Source organism: Typopeltis vanoorti, chromosome 7 (assembly GCF_054136105.1).
Source record: "Typopeltis vanoorti isolate ZY-2024b chromosome 7, IOZ_Tvanoo_1.0, whole genome shotgun sequence".
Taxonomy (NCBI): domain Eukaryota; kingdom Metazoa; phylum Arthropoda; class Arachnida; order Uropygi; family Thelyphonidae; genus Typopeltis; species Typopeltis vanoorti.
The window spans coordinates 79,706,000-79,730,678 of record NC_143555.1 but is presented as its reverse complement, the minus strand read 5'-3'; the positions used below and the strand labels follow the sequence as shown (position 1 = coordinate 79,730,678).

Here is a 24,679-nt window from a genome sequence, read left to right as displayed (position 1 = left end):
CACTATGCTCGTTCTCTGTGGTTGGAATGGCTTGCTTTTGGAGGTGGTGAGTGCAGGTAATGTGAATGAATTCAAGAAAGGTATGAGAGCTAGTGTGGCCTCTCTTAATGAGTGCCTGTTAATTATTATTACCAGAGACCTGGTGGTCTGATAATAATTTATAGCATATTGTAAATAAGCATATTACTTATTAAAAATAGGAATGCTACTAGTTAATAAGAATTATTTTGTCCTTAGATGTTTTTCCTCTGCACAAAATATTTCACTTATGGGATACTCTACTTCTTGGGGATTCATCTTTTCCTTTATGTATTGGTGTGGCAATCTTGCAACAACTTAGGACAAATCTGCTCTCATTTGGGTTCAATGAATGCATCCTTATGTTTTCTGACATGCCTGGTAAGTAAAAAAAAAAAAAAAAAAAACTTGCAAAAATGTAAAAATCAAATTAATTGTTATTTTAAAATTATGATTCTTTCCATATTGTCACTTTTTTCCTTTTTTTTTTTTAAGTATGTTGTAATCAGAATAGTATGGTTCATTGATTTTATTATTAACACATTGATTATTGTTATTATTATTTTCTCAAGACCCATATGGAGTCAAAGACTAATTACGAAAGGTCCATTTTCATACACACAGCTCATCATACCGTACCTTAAATGCATTCAAATTCTCTGCAGACTCTACACTCTCAGGCAGTGCATTCTATTCTTTCACAACTCTCCATTCAAAAAATCTATTTTTCACTCTCTTACTTACACCCTCCTTTTACAGCATCCAGGAATGACCTCTTATTCTCTCCCCATCTCCTGCTATTTTATGAAAAACCTCTTTAACATTACTAATATAACAACCCATTATCAATGTATGTCTATCATATCGCTCCTCTTCTTGCTATCCACTAGATGCTGTAAATTGCATTTTCTTGATTCACCATTCCAGAGATGAGAAACTACTCCAATTGCCTCTGGATCCTTTCCAGTATCTATGCATCCTTTAGTGCATGATCCATAAACAGGTGACAAAATCTGGGATGTGGCCCAATCAAGGCCTTACACATGGAACCAGATCTCCTTACTTCTACAAGTCAAGGTCCTCTAAATTTTAGATCCTTATCCACCATTGCTCTAATGTCTTATTTCCTCCACTTCCAACATTATATCCCCACCAAGTGTAAATTCCACATCCTATCTTTCATTATAATTCATATTATAAAAATGATAGAAACAACTCCCTTGTTAGAGTAAAACTTCATTTTAATAAACCTAAATAATCACTATTTTTGCCATTCACATTAAGGGCATCATCTGGAGTATACGCATATACAAAGAAACGTGCTACAATCTACATGGTATGCTGAAGTTATTGATTTAGCCAACCGTTAAAACAATTGGCCTGACCTCTGGTGAAAAAAAAAAAACTTACAACATCAATGTTAGAGTCCTCTTATTATTATTGTTATCTATTTGGTTACAAAAAATAAATTAAGCTAGCAAGCAACATGATCACCCATAATTACTCATATAAGTATGCATATAAATTAAAACAGTATGGATGGTATCAAATAAAAGCTGAAATAATTGCTTACAGTCATAAAGTCAGGGTTTGCTGGAAAACTTGAAGAACTAAGTGGGCTGAATGTGTGCTATCCAAATTCTTGGATTTTTTTTTTTTATTTTTATTTATTTTTTTTTTTTTTGATGTTAAGATTAGGATAGTTAATCATAGGCTTCTTTAAATTTGCATTCCATACCAGGTTTTTGTATGATGTAAAAAACCAGTTTGATCACAAAAGAAATGAAGATATTATGAAAGAATTAAACCAAGAACCAGTAATTGAAAAAATTAAAAAATATAAACATAGATGGATGGAACACGTTCAAAGAATGAAAACAGAAAGATTACCAAAACAAGCCTTAAAGTACAAGCCATTAGGAAAAAGAAAACCAGGACGTCCTCTTAAACGATTCAACGATGACTTCTAAGGCCGGAACAGGCCATACTAGGCCTAAATCCTTGATATGTATGATGATGATGATGATGATGATGATGAAAAAACCGATAATTTTCCAATCAATTTGCTGTAGGAAGTTAAGAGCGTGACCTCAGAGGCCTACTTCACCAAAATTTTTAAATTTAATGTGTTGTTCGTTTTTATGGATAGGGATTTTTTTTTTTCACCAGAATTGACTAAATCAGTGTAACTTTAGCATACCATGTAGATTGTAGTGCAGCTTGTTTCATTGTATATGTATGTGTATACTCCAGATCAGGGGGTTCCCAACCCTATGCCCGCGGGCACCATGGCGCCCATCAATCAATTTGTCTGTGCCCGCCGCTGTTCAACTGTGTGTCGTATAGTTTGAAATAATCACGCAACAATTCATGGCATGCTATATGACTCATGCCTTAATGACACATGACGAGTATTAAACGCATACAATGTAAAGTAGACGTGCATTCGAAGTTGTTCATTCCAGTTTAAGAACTGGAATATCATCATATTCTCCTAATTATGAAGCACTGGCCAATGAAATGCAATGCCAAAGATCACACTAACTTACATATATATATATTTAAATTTTTATATAATGTAAACTCTTAAGTAATAAAACATTTGATTATAATGTAAACTTTTCATGTATTCATTTAACAAATGAATTAAAAAAATTTGCTTGAAAAAATAGATGGTGCCCGTCGCCCTAGTGGTATTTTAGAATGTGCTCTTGGAAACAAAAAGGTTGGGAATCCCTGCTCCAGATGATGACCTTAATGTGAAGGTTGAAACGAGTGATTATTTTGACTTATGTTAAACTGAAGTTTTACACTAGTTGTTTCCATAATTTTTATAATGAATTCTGATCACCATGTAAACATGAAGGAAAGTACGTCCCATCTTTGTTTTCCAAATTTTAAAACCTTACATTTTACATCATTGACCTGGCATCCCCACTTCTCATGCCCATTCACTTGGTCTATTCAAGTCTTCTTGTAAGGCCACAACATCCATTCTACTTCTCATAGCTTTTAGAAACTGCGTCATCTGCCACCAACTGAATGTCATCATTCAAATCTTCCCCAATATCATTAACATACAAGTTAAACAGCAATGTTCCTAAAACAGACCTCTGAAGTACACCACTAATGACTTTATTTTCTTTTTTTCTTTGCTTAGACTTGACAAAGGATTAAATCAAGAATATAATTTATTAGTATCTTTAATTTACTAATGACTTTCCTCTTCTAGGATATTGTTTTCCAATACACAACTTACTGACATCTATGTGACAGCCAATCTCCAATCCAGTGAACTAATCGAATATCCAATCTCCACCCATTCTAGTTTGACTATCAACTTATGATGTGGTAATCTATCAAAAGCCTTTGCAGAATCTAAGTATATTGCTGTGTATCCATTCTCCTCATCTAATGTAACTGTCACCTTATTGTAATAAGTAGACACTAAAACATGACCTTCCTTTAGCAAATTCATGCTGTTCATCAAAGATAATACCACCGTTCTCAATCCAATTATGGATCATTGCCCAGCACTTTAACCACAACACCTTACACACAGATTTTCATTTAATTTGATCCTTCAGTTCTTTCACCTCTCTAATGAAGAGGTACAGTCTTGCCTTCCTTCCACTTCTTTGGAGGTTGGCCCAGTGTAAGATTCATATTAAAAAAATATTCCAAGGAAGATGTCAACTCTCTGGCACTGCTTCAAAATATGTGGTGATATATCCTCAAATCCCACATCTTTATTAACATCAAGTTTGCTCAATTCTCCTATATAGTTCTTGCTCACTTGCAATCAGTTTCTCCTCCTTGTCATCCACTGTTCTCAAACTCTCTATTTTGTCACACTCACAAGGATAAAAGACCATTATGAACTTCTCATTAAATATCTCAACTGTATTGTCTGCAGTCATCCTTATACCATTTTCTCCAACCATTATCCTTTTTCCATAATCATTGTTTTTATTGCTGGCATATCGAAAGAACTCCCTTAGGTTTTTTTTTTTTTTTGCTTCATTTGTTAACTGCTGCTCATACTGAAATTTTGTTACCCTTACCAACTGAGTCACCCTTCTTGCATGTTCTTCATACTCCTCATGGAATTGATTATTACCACTCATCTTATGTTTGCTCCATAATACCTTCTTTCTTTTTATTCATCCATTTCACACCTACCTTATTTAACCTTCTGACCCTTGGAATACATTAAACATTCCTTCTACCAAATAGTTCTTGAATAGTACCAAAGCAGCATTGATCTCCTTTCCATCCAACTCCTCATTCCATGTTACAGCTGCTCCTGAGCTTCTCACAATCACCAGCCTTGTAGTTCCTCACACATCCTTTCCTCACAGAAGTCCTCACACAGCTGGCAACCACTCAGATAATCACTTCATGATCATTTTCACCAAATGGAGTGAGATTTGATACTTCATTTATAATAACATCCTTTGATGAGACGATCAAATCCAAGACACTCAATTCTTGTGTGCCTCTGTTACATACTGCCTGAGTTAGTTGTCCTTCAAAAAGTCAAATTCATTTTCTTTACTTCCAGTTGCTATCTCATCATCCCAGTCTATATTGCTATAATTAAAATTGTCCATAATGATTACCTTTTTCCTATTTGCTTGGCTAATTTGCTTATACATTTCATAGTCACTATCCTCCACATTACCAGGTATGTAGAACATCTGACTTAGTATTTCATTCTATTTACCTCAGTCTCACAACATAATGCCTCAAACCACTGCCACTATTTCCCTTTTGCATCTTTATCTTGTATGGACATAATTCACTTATTCCAACAATTTTCGGGTGAACAAGCTTAATGAATGCAACCATTATATTTCCCCTGTTTCTGATACCATTTATATGCAAACATGACAGCTCATTTCTCTGTCTTTAAGTGGTTTCTCCTACTCCTATCAGGGAACTTCAAATAATAATATATTCATCACTCAGAGTAATTCATTATTAGGCATGTTGACTCAGCGAGTCCCACGATCTACAATCCACTGAGAACACCAATGCCTGTGAGTTAGAAAGAAACTCCCTATGGTGTATGTGCATAGGGGCACAGTGAGAGTCTTTAAGAGCACTCTCTCACCTCTTCCCAACATGACATTGCCATCATTTGGTCTTAATTCCCCATGATGGGCACACAGATACGCCAGTGTGGGCAACCAACTCCACGTTAAAGACAGCATGAAGGCTGGGTCCTTCTCAGATCCACAACAGGGCCAAGCATATCTCTTCGGGATCCTTGAAGGTCACCCAGACTTGGTGTAACGAAAGTAGTCACCGGGAATTATTTCCAGTAGCTATCAACAGGCTCCCTCTGATGACGTATGCTACTGAAAAACTTACATAATTATTTATTATTATCTTGTTATATCTTTAAAAATTTCTCACCAAACAGTTGTGCTTTCTACACATATCAGGCTTCCCCTGATGAATTATTTCAATAGAAATGGTAATTAATCTCACCAGCTAGCAAGGGCTCCATCTGACACGTCTACCTCAAGGAGAGTCGTATTTACTCCTGCCAATTATCTGTGATCTTGATTGATATTCTTTCACTTAAACATTCAGATCACTGGGCAGAAATCACATTGACAGCAACACCTCTCAAAGCCCAATTCGCAATATGCTTTGCTTTAAATAGACAGTCGGGTTCCCGTGGTCCGTGTCAGTTCTGAGTCAGCTGTTAGTTGCCGGCTGAAACGGTGGTGTCAGACAGGCCATCTGGCATGCCGCACAGCTGAGGCATTCCACGAGAAGGTCCTGACGCTGATATGAGCTCAATCATTCCATCACTGGACAGTTTTGCCCTTATTAGATGTGAGTTCTCTTTGCCTTCGCTGATCCATTCCTTTCTCTCATTACCCATCCCTATACTCTCCTTGAACCTGCCTGTTTCTCCTACATTCCATCCCCTTCTTATCTATACACACACACATTCACCTCATCTTTGAGTATCAACTTTTCTCATGCTGTGTTCCCATGTTTATACATGCTCTCATCATTTCCCTGTTTGTTTTGTACACTTGTTCTCTCATTCTCTACACTCACGATACTGACCTCTCCATTCATAAACACCACTTTAGTCCCTCCTTCCTTACTGTTTTGCTCTTTCAGATTGTTTCTTACTTACTCAGATTCATTCTCTGCACTTGCAACTCTCCCTTCCAGTAGCAGTTTTTCCAATGACTTGCACCAGAACTATTCATATGCAGTCCATCACTTACGCAGTTCAATTCTTTCTTCAAACTCATTCCACACATTAACAAACTGCACTCCTTTCTCTTCATACATTTCTGCTAACATATCATTCATAATCCTTGTTCTCTGCTTCATCTCATCACTGTTATACCCAGGCAACACATTGATTATCTTTCTTATCACACTATTATCTTTAACCTTCTCAACAACTTCCTGATATCCAGTCTTACACTCTCCTTTTTCCATAAAAAACTGTACAAGTCAAGTCATTTGTTTCTAGTACCACTATCAGCTGTTTTGCTCGCTTACTCCTCATATCCAACTTCTCAATCACTCTATTCATTTTACCTCCCAGAAAACAAAATTTGTGCATCTTGTCATTTACCACACCTCTAATAATTGAATCCCCCATCATTTTTGTCTTCTTCACTAATCCATATCTTGCATCATTTTTTTGCTATCATTCACTCTTGCTATTTTATCATCAGTCATACAGGTTTCTTTGCCATCTTACCATTAATTGCACTCTGCTTTTCAAAATCATTATTGCATGCTTTATCGTCAATCAAACTATAGATCAATCAATCTTTTCCTCTCAGTCACTTCCACACTTTCTGAACATTTGCACGATCTTCCTCACCAGCTACTTCAGTTATGTTTCCTACTCATATTTAAACAAGCCTTGTAGTCTATCAGAATATTGCACTTCCTACATACCCACACTTGTTCCTTTCTCTTATTCAGCCTCTCCACTTAATCAACTGCAATATCTTCCTACACATACATACTACATTTACACACTGTACCATTTTTGAAAACTCCATGCCATTCACTTTACTTGTCTTTTGTGCTGACCTATGCAATGTATTACTTTCCACTGCCATTTTGTTAAATAATGAAGAAATAATGAATTTAAAGTAATACTGCCTAAGAAATTTTATCAAGCAGTGCGTTCCACACTCAAATATCTCATAGTAACACTAAATCTGCAAATTAGATATTAAATTTACAACTTATTAATCTTGTTATAGCCTACATGATGTCCAATGTTTAATACTCAACCCAATTTTTTATTCATTTTTAATTATAGTTCATTGATTTTATTATTAACACATACATTGCATTATGAAATGCTAGGAGAGCACAAGTCTGCCTAGAATTATATAGTAATAGAAGCTCCTTATTAATAGTGCACAAGTTTATGAAAAGTATGACTTATTGCATCTTATTCATCTGTACCAGTGTGTTCTTGGTCATGACTTACTGCTCTGACAGAATGATAATGCACTATTCTGAATTCAACAGTAGCATTTATAAATATAAGCATTAATTGTTTTTGTTTCACATTTAGCTTTATGCACTAAGTTATTCTAACATAATGGTTTCTATTTTAGCATCTCTAAATTTGGAAAGAATTTAATTATTTTAAAGCTCACAGTTTTTTTTTCTATACTCAAGTTTTGAAAACTATTATCTTGTATTGTGATTTACAAACAGACATTATATAAGTAAAGCTTTCTTAAAAGAATATGCTGGACAAAGGAATATTATTATTATCTGGACATCTCCTTAGAATTCTAAGACTTGAGATTATGGCTTACACTAACCGTCATTCACACAATGCCTATCACACCTCTGTTTCTTCATACAGAAGTGGTAGGGTTTTCTCTCCCACAAAACAGACAAACTGGCTATAAGAACATGCACAATTTAAGGACATAATACACTGGTCTTGTAGCTTGAGTTGCTTTGGTCATAAATCCAAAATAATTTAGTGGACAATGCACTTGCATAACTCCTTCCAGCAGTTTGTTCTACTCATTCATCCTAACAAAAAATTTAATCCTTATATTTTTGCTAACTGCACTGTAACATAACTTTCATGGATGACCCAATGAATGTTGAGTAAGAGTGTAGTTAGTAAGAATCCTGCACTACTTGCATTCTTTTACCTTCTTCCATGTATTGAAAATTTTCTTCTGCATCTGTCCTATAAAACCTGCTAAGTAACATGTGTCTCTATCATATTCCTGCTTTCCTTATATCATCTAAATTTTTTAATACTTGCATTGTGTTATCATAAATATTCCACAGGCTTATTGCCATTTTGGTTACTTGTTTCTGAATCCTTTCCATCACTCTCAAGAACCAGAGTAGCCTGACAAAGACACTGTCACATTCATATTTTAAGGTGAGTCCCATCCACAAATGGTTATAAAACTTATAATACTTTAATATTGTGATTGGGCTTGAAATTAAAAATTTTTGAAATCATGCTCTAAAGAGCAACAAATATGGGCTTCTTTCTTTCAAGCCAGTTATGGTCTCCAATAAATAGAGTTGTGGTCTCATATTGGGTGAAAAATTCATCTATCATCTAAAGATATTGACAAATATTCATGCTATAATGGGGACCTGAGTTCATAGCTGACTCAAGTTCTATAGAGCAAAATCTCTATCATATTATTTTTCACTAACATCTGATACGAATCCAGTTATGTTTGTAAGAGTTTAGGTTTTTCTTCTATCTTATTCTTAGAGTTTATAGTGGGGAAGGGAATATGCATGCACACACACAGACACACACACACTATTTACCAATAATTGTCTGGACACTTTAGCAATTTACAGTTGATGCCAGCAGCAAATCTTAATATCGGGTATGTCCACCTTTGGCTTTGATCACCTCCTGCACCATTTCAGAGAGGTTTTCCACCAATGTGCAGGAGACATCAGGTGGAATTTATCTCCATTCTTCCATCAAAGCAGCACTGAGTTCAGCAACAGATCAAGGACGTGCTACTCTGAATTGCCGCTCCAATTCATCTCACAGGTGTTCGATGGGGTTGAGGGTAGGTCTGCACAGGCCAGGACAATCGTTTAACACCCATCCCTTCATACCATTCCATAACAACTGCAGCTTTGTGGCATGGGGCATTGTTGTCTTGATAGAAAGATGGATCTGTTCCATAAAAACTGTACAGTGTAGGCAGCACTTGATTATCCAGAATATCAAGGTACTGAGCCGCCTATGTGAAACCATGGACAACGACCAGTGGTCCCACTCCAAACCAGCTGAATGCACCCCCACACTATTACTCCTCCACTACCACCAAACTTTACTGTGGGTACAACACACTATGGTAACAAGTGTTCACCAGGCTGTCTCCACACCCTGTCATCACGTTGGAAACAAGTGAACGTTGATTCATCACCCCCAGAGTACCATTTTCCACTAGTCAATTGTCCAGTTCAAATGCTCTTTGCACCAGGCCAGACAAACTGCCTTGTTTGTTGTTATGATGTTTTGCTTGTGTGGCACTGCTCTTCCATGGAAACCGAGTAAATAGAATTCTTTTCCTGCAGTATTAGTGCTCACCATGGTGTTACTGGCACTTTGGATCTCATCACGGATGGTCTGTGGCTATTGTAGCCGGTGTTTGTATACGACCCATTTTAACACCTTGTCAGTCATTTTTGGCAGCCACCCTAGGTATTTTCCTGCACTAGTGATGCCAGAATGTCTCTGTTTGTTGATCACATCATCAACTGTTGATTTTGGATGCTCCAGGTTGAGAGGTAATGGCACATGTGGATATGCCACCAAATGTGACAGCTCACAGTGACATCTCTCTTTCTCTCTCTCAAAGTCACTGAGTTCATGTCGTGTTGCTATACTATCTGTATTTAACTGCTATGATGAAATTCTGATTCATATTATCTGTACACTGGATTTTATATTATTAACAAACCTGGAATGTTGCATAACTTCAAATAAAAGGGATGTGTGAAAAAGTTTGGTAGATAGTGTATATGTGTATGCATTATTATTATTTTATTTATTTTATTTTTTGAATTTATTTATCACAGTTCGTGAAACTAACACATATATATATAATATTTTGGACATTTTATAATGTAATCCAGATCATTAAACATCATGTTTAGGTTTGTTTGCATGACATATTTTTGTAAGAATGATGTTATTGCATAAATGGGTTTAAATGCATTTCTGTTTATTTTTAAACAGTTCCAATAGAGAAAGAGTACAGATTGCTTATATATGGAGGAGAAAGAAATAATCTTTTTCAATTGTGGATTGAGAAATATTTGCTTCTAATGCTTTTAGCATTTTTTTTTTCTTTTAAAAAGAGCTAGAATATTTCCTATTTAATCTATTTTTTTAAAGATTTTTTTTCTTCTACAACTCTTCTTTCATAAGAAGAATATGGCTGTGAAATATTGACTATAAAGGGCGTTTTTTTTTTTTTAATTGGTCAGTCCACTCATATTTACAACCAATCTCTTATCCTATGCACCTCCCCAAGGCCACCCCTTTCGTATGTTGATCATCCCTCATGCATATATTCATTACTGCTTCCAGAGTTTTTAGACTGGGTTTTCCTGTTTACCCCAACTCCTCCAATTTCCCTGTCCGTTTTGCATTCATGTTTTCATGTTCTTATCTCTCACACTATTCCTCTCTTCTTCATTTGTAAACACTTCAGACATGCCTTCCACTCTCCAGCTCTTTTAAGAGCAGGATTTCTGTGATTCTTTTGCAAATCATTCACACCAAAACTATTTCAATGCAACCCGTATCTTTATACAATTCCATTCATCCTTTGAATGTATTCCTCACATCAATAAACTACACTCCTTTCTCCTCTCATAGTTCTACTAACATCCTATTAATTTCTGCTCATACTTGGGCAACACACTAACAAACTCTTCTGAACATGCTGTTGTCTTTCACTCTCTTCAATGGTCTGCTGATATTCATCCTCACATTCTCCCTGTGCCCAACCAAATCATTTGTTCTCACAACCACCACTAACTCCTTCACATGCTTACTTCTCATATTCAATGCATCACTCACTATGTTCATCCTCATCTGCCACACCTTTTTTCTCCACTATCTTTCACACCTTTGTTCGTCTTGCATTCTGACAGTCATGTCCTCTTTCTTATCAGTAGTCATGCTTGCTTTTGTTCTGTCGTTCATGGTCACTTTTGTTCCCTCATCACTCTCACTGTTGCTACATTGGCCAGGCACTCTTCTGTTCTTGCAGTTATAGTTGTGTTTGCTCTTTCAGCCTATTCTGGTCCGCCATTCTGGCATTCATATTCTCTCTTGCTCACCCTTCTAACTGATACTATTCTCAGTCTAATTCTTCTTACTGAATTCCCTCTTTGTCTAATATTCATTCCTTGTTCTTGACATGTAGCATTTTGTAGTTCATTTATTTTCTATATTATTATTAAGTCATATGAATTCACATGACTCATTGCAGCAGACCCACTTAGACAACATTAAACCTGTTTACTATCTAAGCATTCAACCCCATCAGGAAATATATTCCATTGTCAAACCAACCACTTCTCCATACAAAATAGCCACTTCTCACCCTCTTACTCACTACCTCCTTTCACAAATTCTATCCCCCCCCTTATCCATGTTACCTTCATTTGTTCTACTATATGAAAAATCCCCTCCTCATTTATCCTGTAAATACCCCAATAGTTTAACTGTCTCAGTCATGTTACCCCTTCAACTTCTATTCACCAAACTATGCAGTTTGCATACATACTCTCAATCTATCCTTTTATACTGGACATTATACAGTCCTGATATCATTTTTGTTATCTATCTCTGTACCCTTACAAAGATTACTTCAATCCTGATGACCAGATCTGAGCACAGTATTCCAGATGTGGTCTGATGGGCTTTTTGAAACTTAAATATCCACTCTTTTATCTCTGCTGGGTAGAATCCTTTTCAGTCTTTCTTAGTGTTGTAGCAATGGATTATCTTCACTGCTTTCCCAATACAATATTTTTATTTATTTAAAAAAAAAAAAAAATAGCACTCCAAGATGCCTTTTCTTTTCCACTTTCTCTTCATTTAGTTGTATTAAACTAGCATCCCCATTTATTTTCTTAGCTGTCCTGCAAATTCATATCCACTATCTACACCATTACTAACAGTCCTTCCAACCTTCATGTCATTTGCAAACAACTAATTATCTTGCTGCAATCCATGGACAATATCTGTGATGTAAAGGTTCCAGTAACTGAGGCCTCTGGAACTCGCTTTGCAACCTTATTTTTCCTGGATACTTCTTTCCCATACAAAGCTCTCTGATATCTATCAGACAACTAAGTTCCAATCCAGTTGATTAATTTTATATCTAACCCCATTTATCGCAACTTAAATATCAACTTATCATGTGGGCCTCTTGTCAAATGCTTTGCAATATCCAAAAAATAAGACGCATATGCCTTTTTCTCATCAAATTCTCTTGTTGCTATGTTATAAAAGGTAAGCAGATTACTTAAGAAGAGCTCCCTTCACAAATCCATGCTGACCATTACAGATATTATCCTAATTTGTCCAATTTTGTACATGATTTCCCACTAATTTCTCCAGCATCTTAAAAACTACAAGAGAAATACAATTAGTCTACAGTTGTATACTTCCATTCTATCACCACCATCACCATAATGTAATGACACTATTTTCCACTCCTTTGGCACTTTCCTGGTAGCTAGGGACTCTCATTGAATAGCCACATCAGTAGAGCTATCATTTGCTTAGGACATTCTCTTAAAATACATGACAAATTCCCATCAAGTCCCACTACCTTCTTGATTTTCAGAGTACTTCATATTCAAAATGCATTCTCCTCATGCAATTCGAAGTCCTCAACCCTTCCCATTCTTAGTGGAATAAAATCAGCTTTTCTGGGATAAAATACCCTAATAAAATGATCATTAAACAGCTCCATTATGTCATCTACATCGATCACTTGAACCCTATTTCTATGTAGCACTGCCATTCATCCAAAACTATTTATCCTCTTACTGGCCTCATAATGATAGAATTTTAATGATAAGATTTTTCCTTGGAGTGCAGTGCTAGTCTCTTCTCTTATTCCAGTTTTGTCTTCTTTATGTATACTGATTAGTTTCCTGGCTTGACTTTTATATTCCTTATGCAACTGCTTTCCACCTCTCTTTTTATGCTTTTACATTTGCATTTCCTATTTAATTTTGTCAGTCATTATTTAAGTTTGTTAATTAAGTAATATTTTTTATCTAGCTCCGATGTATGGATGACCCTAAAAATTCTTCTAACCATAGAACCTGTCCCAAGCAGATTTCTAAGATTATTATAACACCTCCTTTATATTCCACATAAATTACCCTCTTCTTGATGGTTCTACATCTCTATTCATTCTTCATGTCAGGACTACATGGCTATTATTGCCAACTGAGAGACAAAGATGACATCTCAGTTATAATCAGATCCTCTGACGCTAGGACCAAATTGTAAACTCTTGAACCTGGTATTCCCTCCACTACATGTTACCTAAGGTATTTGTCCTTCAAGAATTCCAGATATTATGTTCTCTTAACTACTTGCTGTTCTCCTATACAATTTATATTGTTATACGAAAAATCTGCCTTCCCCCAACCCATAATGATCACCCATTTTCACCCTAAACTTCATAAACATGGGTAGTTTAGGGTGAAAAATGTGCAAAAAAGCATATGTTAACCTTTAGCAACATCCCACCAAATATTCTATCCTGCCCACTTTACTTGATAACATGAATTCTCAATATCATTTCCTTCCTCATTCTTCATTTTCAATGAAGAATGAGGAAGGAAATGAGAAATGAGAAAGGAAATGAGAAAAATTATGAGTCATCATCAGTTGTCATCAATAATACTCCCAACTCCATTACCCTTCCTAATCTTCTGAAATATGCTCATCTCCTCTACTTCTATTCCTGGCAGGGTATCATCTTCCTTCGGCTACATTTCACTGATTCCAATAATCTCTGGACAGGCTGTGGCTATCATGAATTCCATCAATTCATTTTCTTTATTCCTGATACTTTTGATATTTCTATGAAGAAACGTGAATGCTTTGCCAGTATTTCTATAACTGTTATTATTCTCTCCAGACTCCATTTGGCTCTGCAGTATACTTCCTTCTCACATTCCCCAAGCAACTATCCCCAAATGTGGCCATCCTCCGTCCTAGCAACTCTAGTTTTCCTGACCTACTACTCTCACTTGTCCAGAAAACAATCCCTACTGCATCCTTGTAGAAAGTTTTTTTTTATTTGGTTATAAACTAAATTAAAGCTGTCAAGAAATTATATTGTTTAATCCTTTATCCAAGTGTAAACAAAGTTTGCATGTGATTTATCTTCATGACTAGGCTACTTGTATATAGAGACTAATGATTTCACATTATTTGCCTTAGTATCCCATAATACAAAGCGCACATCCTTTTGGGTGTATGTATAATGAATATGGCTTTTGCATTACTTTACCTGTGGTATTTCTTCTGGATCTGACTCCCACTGATGTGACTTTAGTAAGGGTCAAAACTGGTTGGGACTGGGAAAAGATGGCTTTGCATTATAGAATACTAAAGCAATTAATGTCAAGTCATTAGCCTCTATATACATCAGTGGCCAAAATTGTGGAAACCTTTTGGAAAAAGTGTATTTTTTAGGTTTGATGGCTCATAACACCACTTTTTTTGGTGTAATACCATAAAATTATATATCAATGGAATGATAATTTAATCAAGAATGTAATGCAATAACTTTTATGAAGTATTTTTTTATTAGAACAGGAGTTATAAAGAAGAAAAGTGAAACACATAGAAAAAATGAGATATACAAAAATTCTCACAATGCGAGTTAATACTTAGTTGGGTAACATTTAGTTAATTATGGCCTTACAATGCCTACCCATGCAGCTGTTATAATGTGAAACCAAGATTGAATTATTGCTTCTATTAATTGGGTTTTATTGGTGAGTTGCTTCTGACTAACAAGTTTCTTTAGTCGGCACCATAGATTTTCGATTGGGTTAAGGTCTGGGCTATTCCCAGGCCATTCAAGTAGTGGAATATGATTATCTTGAAACCACTTTTTGCACACAGCAGCAACATGACATGGAGCTGAATCCTGTTGAAATATAAATGCTTCATTATCTTGGAAAAGATCATGTGCAGAAGGCTTCAGTTTGGGCTCTTTATGTATTTTTGGGCATTTATTTCCCATCAATCACACAAATTCTGCCCACACCTTTTGATATCATACAACCCCAGATCATAACACTAAGTGGATGTTTCACAGTAGGTGTAATGCAATCAAGATGCAAATCTTCTCTGATTCTTCTCCTTACGCATTTTATGCCATCACTACAAAACAGGGAGATTTTGGTCTCATCACTCCAAATAATACTGTCCCATTGTTCCACTGTCCAGTTAACATGGGTTTTAGCCCAGTTTAATCTTTTCAACCTTTGTTTGAGAAATAAAAATGGCTTTTTTGTGGAATTCTAGCATTTAGACCAAATTCCTGCAGTCTGCGCCGAACAGTCCTTGCACTCAACTTCACATTGTATTGCGCCATTTCATCTTGTATACACCCAGATGATTTTCTTCTATCACATAGGTACAGTCTCTCAATTCTTCTATCATCACTTGCTGTTGTGCATCTTTTCCTGCCTTGACCAGTCTGGTTTTGTAGTGACTGAGTCTCCTTATACCTCTTCAAAAATTTAGAAATGCCACCTTTGGTTAAGTTTCCACCAATTTTTCTTCTAATTTCTTCATAACTGTAGCCTTGCTCACTTAATAGTACTATTTTACATCGCTTTCTGGGTGACCAATCAACTCTTTGCGGCATTTCTTTAATTTTATTGTTTTACAAGCTCACTAAATGAAATAACACAAAAAAAAACCCAACCAACTTGATTGCAATCACATAACACACTGACAGATGTCCTCCTCTCCACTCCAATACATGACATCAATAGTTGAATCCTACTGTGACCTTATTGGCTCATTGCTGAAACAAGATGACACCTGATTGGCTCTCTAAACACTCATGCTCATTGGCTACATTCAAATGAAGGAAAGCTACTTCATATCAACCTAAGCAAGTTGTGCTTCTTTTTTCTGGTTATTTGGCTAAGAGGACTTGAAAGTATTGTTAAAGGTAGCGAAAGAAAAGAGTGACAGAGTTAAAATGGTGAGTCTGTTGCCGCGGTATGATAGAGAGGAGTTTAGAAGGAGGGCCATAATCGCAAATGACATTATGCGCAGGTTATGCAGACGGTGTGGTGTGGAATTCATGGACGTGTGGAATGAATTCCACACCACACCGTGAAAGGTGTGGTGTGGAATTCATTGTGAAAGGAGCTCATTTGAGGCTATTTGGTGTGAGATTGACACTGGCAGAATAAAATATACAGTTGGGTGCTGCTATAGACCAGGTGATGGAATAGATGGTGGAGATAGTATGCATAAACAAATTGATGAAATGAGTGGAAGGAGGGTAATTATTATGGGGGATTTTAATTATGGTAACATTGATTGGAAGGAGGAGAGGACACATGTGAGGAAGGAAATGGATTTTATTCAATTATTAAGGGATAACTATCTGAGACAGCATGTAATTGAAAATACTAGGGGTGTGAGAGTGCTTGCTCTGGTAATAGCATGTCACAATTTGACTGTAATGAATATGACCATGTTGCCACCTATTGGTGAGAGTGATCATAAGGTTCCACACCTTTAGCCACCTGGGAGGTGGCTAAAGGTGTGGAATTTTTGATTAAGACAGGGTATATGTGGAATTACCGTGCTGGCAAGTATGACAAGCTTGGGAGATTGCTTGGATCAGTGCCATGGCATGTACAACTGCAAGGGCTGGACGTCGATAGAGCATGGGAAGTGGTCAAGGAGCATTTACAGGAGGTTATGGCTGATTGTATACCTAGGGTCCGAATAGTAAAACAAGTAGGGGTTAAATGGATGAATAACACTATTAAGCTTGAGCTGCAAAAAAAGAAGCAACTGTGGAGGGAATTTAAAGAAAGGGGTGACCTGCAGGCACACGAACGGTATAAAGTGCAGGCCAGAAGGGTAACGAGTGTGGTAAAAACAGAAAAAGCCGATTATGAAAGGAAACTAGCTATGCAAGCAAAAGAGAATCCCAAACAGTTCTTTCAATATGCTGAAAGCAAGAAAAAAACTGTACATGGCAAAATGATTTTAAGGAATGACGATGGTAAGGAGGTCACTGAACCAGTCGATATAGTGGAGTTACTGAGTGCGCACTTTGCAAAAGTATATCATCCAGGTGGTGACATTGAAAAAATGAAGGAGCCATTAGTTTATACGGGAATTGTGATGAATGAAGTGGAGGTGAATAGTCTATTACAGAACCTTAATGTGAATACATCTGTGGGATTGGATGGTATACCAGCACGGGTCTTGCGTGAAGCAGCTAAGGAATTATCAGTGCCCTTGACCATGTTGTTTAATCTGAGTCTCGGGTCTGGTTTAGTCCCGAAGGTGTGGAAAGAGGGGAAAATAGTTTCACTGCATAAAGGAGGATCCAAGACTACGGTTGCAAATTACCGACCGATCAGCATATCAGGAATTGTTGTCAAGGTCTTGGAGAAAGTAGTCAAGAGAAAAATACAGGAATGGATTGATGAAAATGAGATACTGTACAGGGGACAGCATGGCTTTGTAAAGGGTAGATCATGCCTGAGTAACTTGCTCAAGTTTTATAACAATGTGACAGATGAACTGGATAAGGGAAATGGGTTTACAGTGATACTGCTGGACCTGGCAAAGGCATTTGACAGGATACCACATGGAATTCTAATCCGTAAACTACAACATATGGGAATGGATGTAGGGTTGGTGAGATGGATAGCTGGGTGGTTGATGGAGAGATATCAAAGAGTAGTTAATTCAGGAGTAGAGTCCAAAAGACGGCCTGTGACTAGTGGTGTGCCACAGGGTTCTGTTCTTGGACCACTGCTGTTTAATCTGTTCATTAACGATATAGGGAAGGATCTAAATGGAACAGTTCATTTGTTCGCTGATGATGCAAAGTTCGGGAGGGCGATAGTGATTGCAGAAGATGTCAAAGTCTTGCAGGATGACTTAGATAGATTGGAGTTCTGGGCTAAGGAGAATGGATGTCAATTTAATGTGACAAAATGTAAGGTTATGCATTTTGGGGTGAAAAGATTAGCAGCAGTATACCACATGGGTGGAACTGTACTCCAAGAGATTGATGAGGCCAGGGACTTGGGAGTGTTGGTGGATAGGGAGTTGAAGTTTAGGGGGAACATTGCGAAAGTAGCTAAATCAGCTCATCAACTCACTTGGTTGTTGAAAAATACCTTAACAAGCAGAGACAGGCAAGTTATTGTACCTCTGTACCGAGCCTTGATAAGACCTCATCTTGACTACTGTGCCCAGATTTGGTCACCTCGGTTCCTTCTTGATGGGGAGGAGGTGGAGAGGATCTAGAGGCGAGTGACTAAGATGATAGCAAGTGTATGGAATGAACCATATGAGAACAGGTTGAAGATTTGTGGGTTGCAGAAACTGGTTGATAGGCGGAAAAAGGGGAGATATGATTAAGACATTCAAATTGCTAAAAGGATTCTATAAGATTAATTCAGAGGATATTTTTGAGATCAGGACTGGTGGTGGGAGAACTAGGGGACACCTATGGAAGCTGGGCAAGAGTGTGGTTAGCAGTGGTGTTAGAGCTGGGTTCTTTACTTTTAGAGTGGTAGACTCATCAAGGGAGGCCCTAAACATCATGTCCACACAACTATACAACATTCTCACAGTATCTATCATACCTTGCCTTGAACTCACTCACTGTCATAGCACCCACAACAGACTCTGGCAGCTTATTCCACTCATTTATGGGTGCTATGACAGTGAGTGAGTTCAAGGCAAGGTATGATAGATACTGTGAGAATGTTGTATAGTTGTGTGGACATGATGTTTAGGGCCTCCCTTGATGAGTCTAAGGACTCCCTGGAGTAGCCCGAAAATAATAATAATAATAATAATTGAACAATCTTTGTTGTATTACATTCTTGGTTAAATTATCTTTCCATTGATATATAATTTTATGGTATTACACAAAAAAAAGTGGTGTTATGAGTATCAAACCTCAAAAATACACTTTTTCCAAAAAGGTTTCCACAGTCTTGGCCATTAGTGTACAGGTATGAATTGGGTGAAGTATTAAAGAGGAATATAATTTCTTGGCAACTTTAATTTAGGCTACATCCTTCCATGTTCAGATACATTTCATTTTTCACATACAGCTCTCTTCTGTTCTCAAAATGTACTCCAATCATCCACAAATTCTGGACCTCTCTTTCAACACACCCTCTCACTATCATGCCATTCATTATTGCTGCTCTCCTCAATTCTCGATTATCATATCTGGGTAGTATGCTATTTTTCTCTCACACTTTTTTGCTGCACAGTCTCTTACATTAACCTCAGATCTCCCACTACTCAATTCATACTACCTGTCTTTTCATTTGTACCACCATCACTCTCATGCTATCCCAATTCACACCTCACTTTATTGGCATAGTCATACCCTTCATTAGTTCCTCCAAGCAAGCACTCTTCTTGCATTGTATTCTGCACACCACAAATCATTGATTCTCCATAAAATGCTCCTCTCACAGATCCATTTATTTCTTGCTAACCTGTATCCCTCTCTCTCTCCCCTCTGACAATCTCTCTCCTTGTTCTCTCACTTATTATTATTACTATTATTATCAACAGACCCCTATGGAGTCAAAAGACTCACTATGGGAGGTCCTGCTCTCACATGCATAGCTCATCATACCTTGACTTAAATGCATTCACTGTCCCTGCACTCACCACACTCTCAGGCAATGCATTCCAATAACCCACCACTCTCCATATAAAAAAATCTAATCATTATCCCCTTGCTTGCACCCACCTTATACAGGTTTCATAAATGGCTTCTCATTCTCCCCCTGTCTCCAGATATTCTATGAAAAATCTCATCCATATTGATCTGGTAATTACCCCTTATCAACTTATATGTCTCGATCATGTTTCCCTTCTTCCTTCTATCCACTAACCTCTGCAATTTGCATTCTCTCAATCAGTCCTCATAGATGCTCCAAAGAAAAGAAACCAACTTATTCAATTGTCTCTGGAGCCTCTCCAACATCTCACCATCCTTTTGAAAACCTGGCAACCAAATCTGCATAGTAATCCATATACAGCCTGATCAAAGTCTTGTACAATGGAATCATAACATCCTGACCTCTATGTTCTCTGCATCATTCCCATAATCTGCTGTGTCATCACAATTTTAACAAAATGTCCACAATATTTCAAGTCTCTATTCACCACAACCCTCAAATCCTCTCCCACCAATCCTATACTTTGCATCATATCTTTGCTTCCTAGATTTTAAAACCTTATACTTTGCAACATTAAACTGACATCCCCACACACATTGGCCTATTCAGACAGTCTGTTTAGGTTCTCTTGCAAAGCTACAACATCTGATCTATATTTCGTAACTCTCCTCAACTTTGCATCATCTGCAAACAACTATATAACACATTTAATCACACTACCGGCCAGGACGTATATAACGTCCACATTTCCATGGATGCGAAGTGCATATTAAAATTGTAATACCATTGATATTACATTGAAATTTATGATGGATACGAAACTTTTGAGGGTGCATATTTGATCTTTAATGGCCGGTAAGGTGGTTAAGCCATTTTCAATATCATTTACATACAAATTAAACAACAGTGGCCCAAAACAGATCCCTAGGGCATGCCAATAGTGACTTTCCTCTTTTGGGATATCCTCTCCATACACAACTTGCTGATACCTATCAGACAGCCAATTCCAATCAAATGCACTAATCTACTATCCAATCCTATCTGTTCCTACTAATTTAACTACTAGTTGTCATGTGGCTTCTATCGGATTCCTTTGCAAAATCAAAATATACTACTGTATATTCATCCTCCCTGTCCAGTGCATTCGTCACCTTGTTATAATATGTAAGCAGATTGCTAAAACATGATCATCCTTTAGTAAACTCATGCTGTCCATTAAAGAGAATTCTGCTGCTGTCCACCCATTTCTGAATCCTTGTCCTCACTAGTTTCTCACACCTAGACCACAACTCTAGACAAGCAGATTGGCCTATAATTTGAAGTCTTAGTCTTTTTCCCTTGATGAAGTGGAACAATTTTGCCATCATTCCACTCCATTTGGACATAGACTAATCTAAGAGTAATGTTAAAAATGTATATTAAAGGTGCTATTGACTTCCTGGAACATTCCCTCAAGACATGCAATGATATACTATCAAGTCCCATGGCCTTGTTGACATCAAGTTTACTCAATTCCTTATATACCTCCTGCTCATTCACCATCAGTGGTTCCTTCTCCCATTCCCACTGCTCTCAAGTTCTGCATTATGTTACAATCACAAGGATGGAGCACTTTAATGATCTGCTCACTTAATACCTCTGCTATATACTCCTCAATATTTATCATTCTCCCATTATCACTGATCAACATCATCCTCCCATAATCATTCTTCCTTCTACTGGACACATATCGAAAAAAACCTTTAGAATTTCATTTAGCATCATTTACTAACTGCTCATACTACATGTTTGCTACCCTTACTAAGTGAGTCACCTTGTTACTTGCTCTTTATACTTATCATGTAACTGATTATCTCCACTTATCTTGTGCCGCCTTCACAATGCCTTTTTCTCCAGATTGCATGCTTTGCCTCTTCAGTCATCCATTTTACACCTGCCTTATTTAATTCCTTACCTTTGGATTCCTTACCTCAAGAGCAAATACTGACCACTGTCAGTATTTGCTCCTGGCATCTCTACCCTAGATTGGCACACTTCCACTGCCATCATTAATAACATCCCTCCTTTCTTTTTGCTTTGTCTGTCTTTGCAAAAGACTACATATCCTTCCATCTCTATTCCTGTCAGAATGTCATCCTTGTTCAACCATATTGCACTTATACCAACAATTTTTTGGGCAAATGAACTCCATCAATGCTATAATTTTATTCCCCTTATTTTGACTACTTCTAGCATTCATAAACATACACGCTATCTCATTTCTGCTTCTGTAACAAGTCCCGCTAACTCCACTTCTTGGACATGACTCCTCTAAACTTTCCCCTATCCATTCCTGTCTATAACACTGATACTACACCCTTCCCCAGACCTAAATATCACCCTACATCCTTCACTGTCTCAATCCTTTCTAACTCTCATGTCTACTCCTGAAACCATCATCTGCACTTTCCACACAGCCCCCCCCCCCCATCCACCCTGACCTCCCCCATTTCCCTGTGTTCCTTCTCTTTTATTTTCTTCACTTATGCCACTCACCTCTTCATTGACAAACTTGCCTACTTTACTCTCCTGCTCTTCCACAACACATCTTGTTTCCTCAGGTCTTACATTCACTTCAGTCATTCTCTCTCTCTCTCTTGCAGTATCAGTTTCTCCAACTGACTCACATGAAATCCATTTGAATGTAGCCTATCTCTTTTCTACACCTCTATCCATCTCTCAAACTCATCCCACACATTCACAAAATAAACTCCTTTCTCCTTACATAATTCTGCTAGCATACCATTCAAAATCTTCACTCGCCTCCTCAACTCATCATTATCATATCTAAGCAACATGCTGACTACCTTACCTACCACACTGTTATCTTTCACTCTCCTTAACAGTCTCATGATATCTCTCATGATAGCATATCATTCATACCAGCTACTACTACCAACTCTTTTGCTTGCATACTCCTCTTATCCAATGCTTCAAACCATTCTGCTAATTCTACTTTCCAGAAAATAGACCCGATGCACCTTTTCATTCACCACACCTCTTATTATTGAATCTCCATACATTGCCATTCTCAAATCATTCTATATTTCTATTAAATCTTTCCTCCCATTCTTCCTCACATTCCCATTCAAATACTTAATTCTCCTCAGTTCATTCCTCATACATTTAAACTCTTACCTCATCTTTGCCAACTCCACTTTCATATCTTGAATTAGTTTTTAGTGTTCATTTATGCATATCGTATTTTCACTACCTTTCATGTCCACAGTTACCACTGGTAACTCACCGGCTCTCATACCACTTACTACTGCTAACTCGCTGTCATTTATGGTTGCTGTCTTACCAATCGGCATTGCTCATTGCCACATTCACCAACATTGCCCCACCACATTGCCACAATGATATCTCATATCATTGTGGCAATGTCTATATCATATCCCTAGACAAAAATAATATTAAAGCAACTGATATAACTACAAAAAAAAACATACTAGTAGCAGAGTTATGAAGTTATCTTATGTTCTTATATCTTTGTATGCTCTTTCTTGTTGTTATATCAGTTGCTTTAATATAATTTTTGTCATAATGTTTATCAGAACTTTCATACCCCCTCATAAATATCTTCAATCTCTCTCTCTCTCTCTCTCTTTTTCTCTCTTCCCCCCTCCCCATCTCTCCATGCCACTTATATTTGCCTTTCAAGCCATCTTATGTTCCACTGCCATTTCACTCAAGCTCAGTGCTGCACACAAGAAACACAATAAATATAATACAGAATTATAACTACACTGAACACTGCCTACCAATCACAATTATCATACAAATATTTAAAAAACTAACTATTGCCAATACCACATGCAATTTGAAAATTTAAACTCATCTATTCACTGCAATTTCAACAAATACAGCTTTCTCTTTACCACCTAGTGCTGACATCCTTTCATCTGCCTTCCTTTTATCTCTCTCTCTCTCTCACTTTTTGCTATACTCTCTCTCTCTCATTTCTTCTCTTTCCCCTGGTTATTTCTACAAGTTTTCGGTGACCCTTGTTTAGCTGCTTTTACATGTAGCTTAGCTTTCCTATATTTTTCCATATACTCTTTAAGAGCACATGCTGACTCACTTGCCCAAAACATTTTTATATAATGTGTTCTTCTTGTGTCGACCCTAGAGATCATGTTTTTCTATCTTTGTAGATAATCTGACCATGTTGAATCATTTAACGTTTTGTTTGGATTTTCTAATCTCTTATAAAGTTTTGTTTTTTTTGAAATTCCTTATTTCTTTCCCAAAAATATTTGTATAGTTGACTGTGTCTGCATTTCATGTCTGTGGGTTGTATATCTTTGATTCTTTTCTAGACTTTAGAACATACTTTTTTGTACATAGACTTTAGTACATATTTAGTTGGATGTTGCTATAGGCCTGGGAATGTGGAAGGTGGTGATAAAGAAATGTATAAACAACTTGGATTAATGAACAAAGAAAGGGTAATTATTATGGGTGATTTCAATTATGGTGGTATAGATAGATCGGAATGAAGAGATAGCATCTGGGAATAAGGAAACTGAATTTCTCGAGTTCTTGAGAGATAACTATCTCAGGCAGCACATAAAGAAGGGCACGGGAGGATCCAGAGTTCTAGATCTCATCATTT

At 37.0% G+C, this 24,679-nt stretch overlaps 1 protein-coding gene across 7 annotated transcripts in view; it reads left to right on the top strand.

The window, feature by feature from the left end:
• LOC150104805 (TBC domain-containing protein kinase-like protein) overlaps positions 1–24,679 on the top strand; it is a 559,840-nt gene that overhangs the window by 474,916 nt on the left and 60,245 nt on the right. For all 7 annotated transcript variants that reach the window (XM_090395364.1, XM_090395368.1, XM_090395367.1 and 4 more), the window contains one exon: positions 238–399. In XM_090395364.1, coding sequence (XP_090251490.1) covers positions 238–399 — 162 coding nt within the window. The remainder of the gene's footprint in view (positions 1–237; positions 400–24,679) is intronic.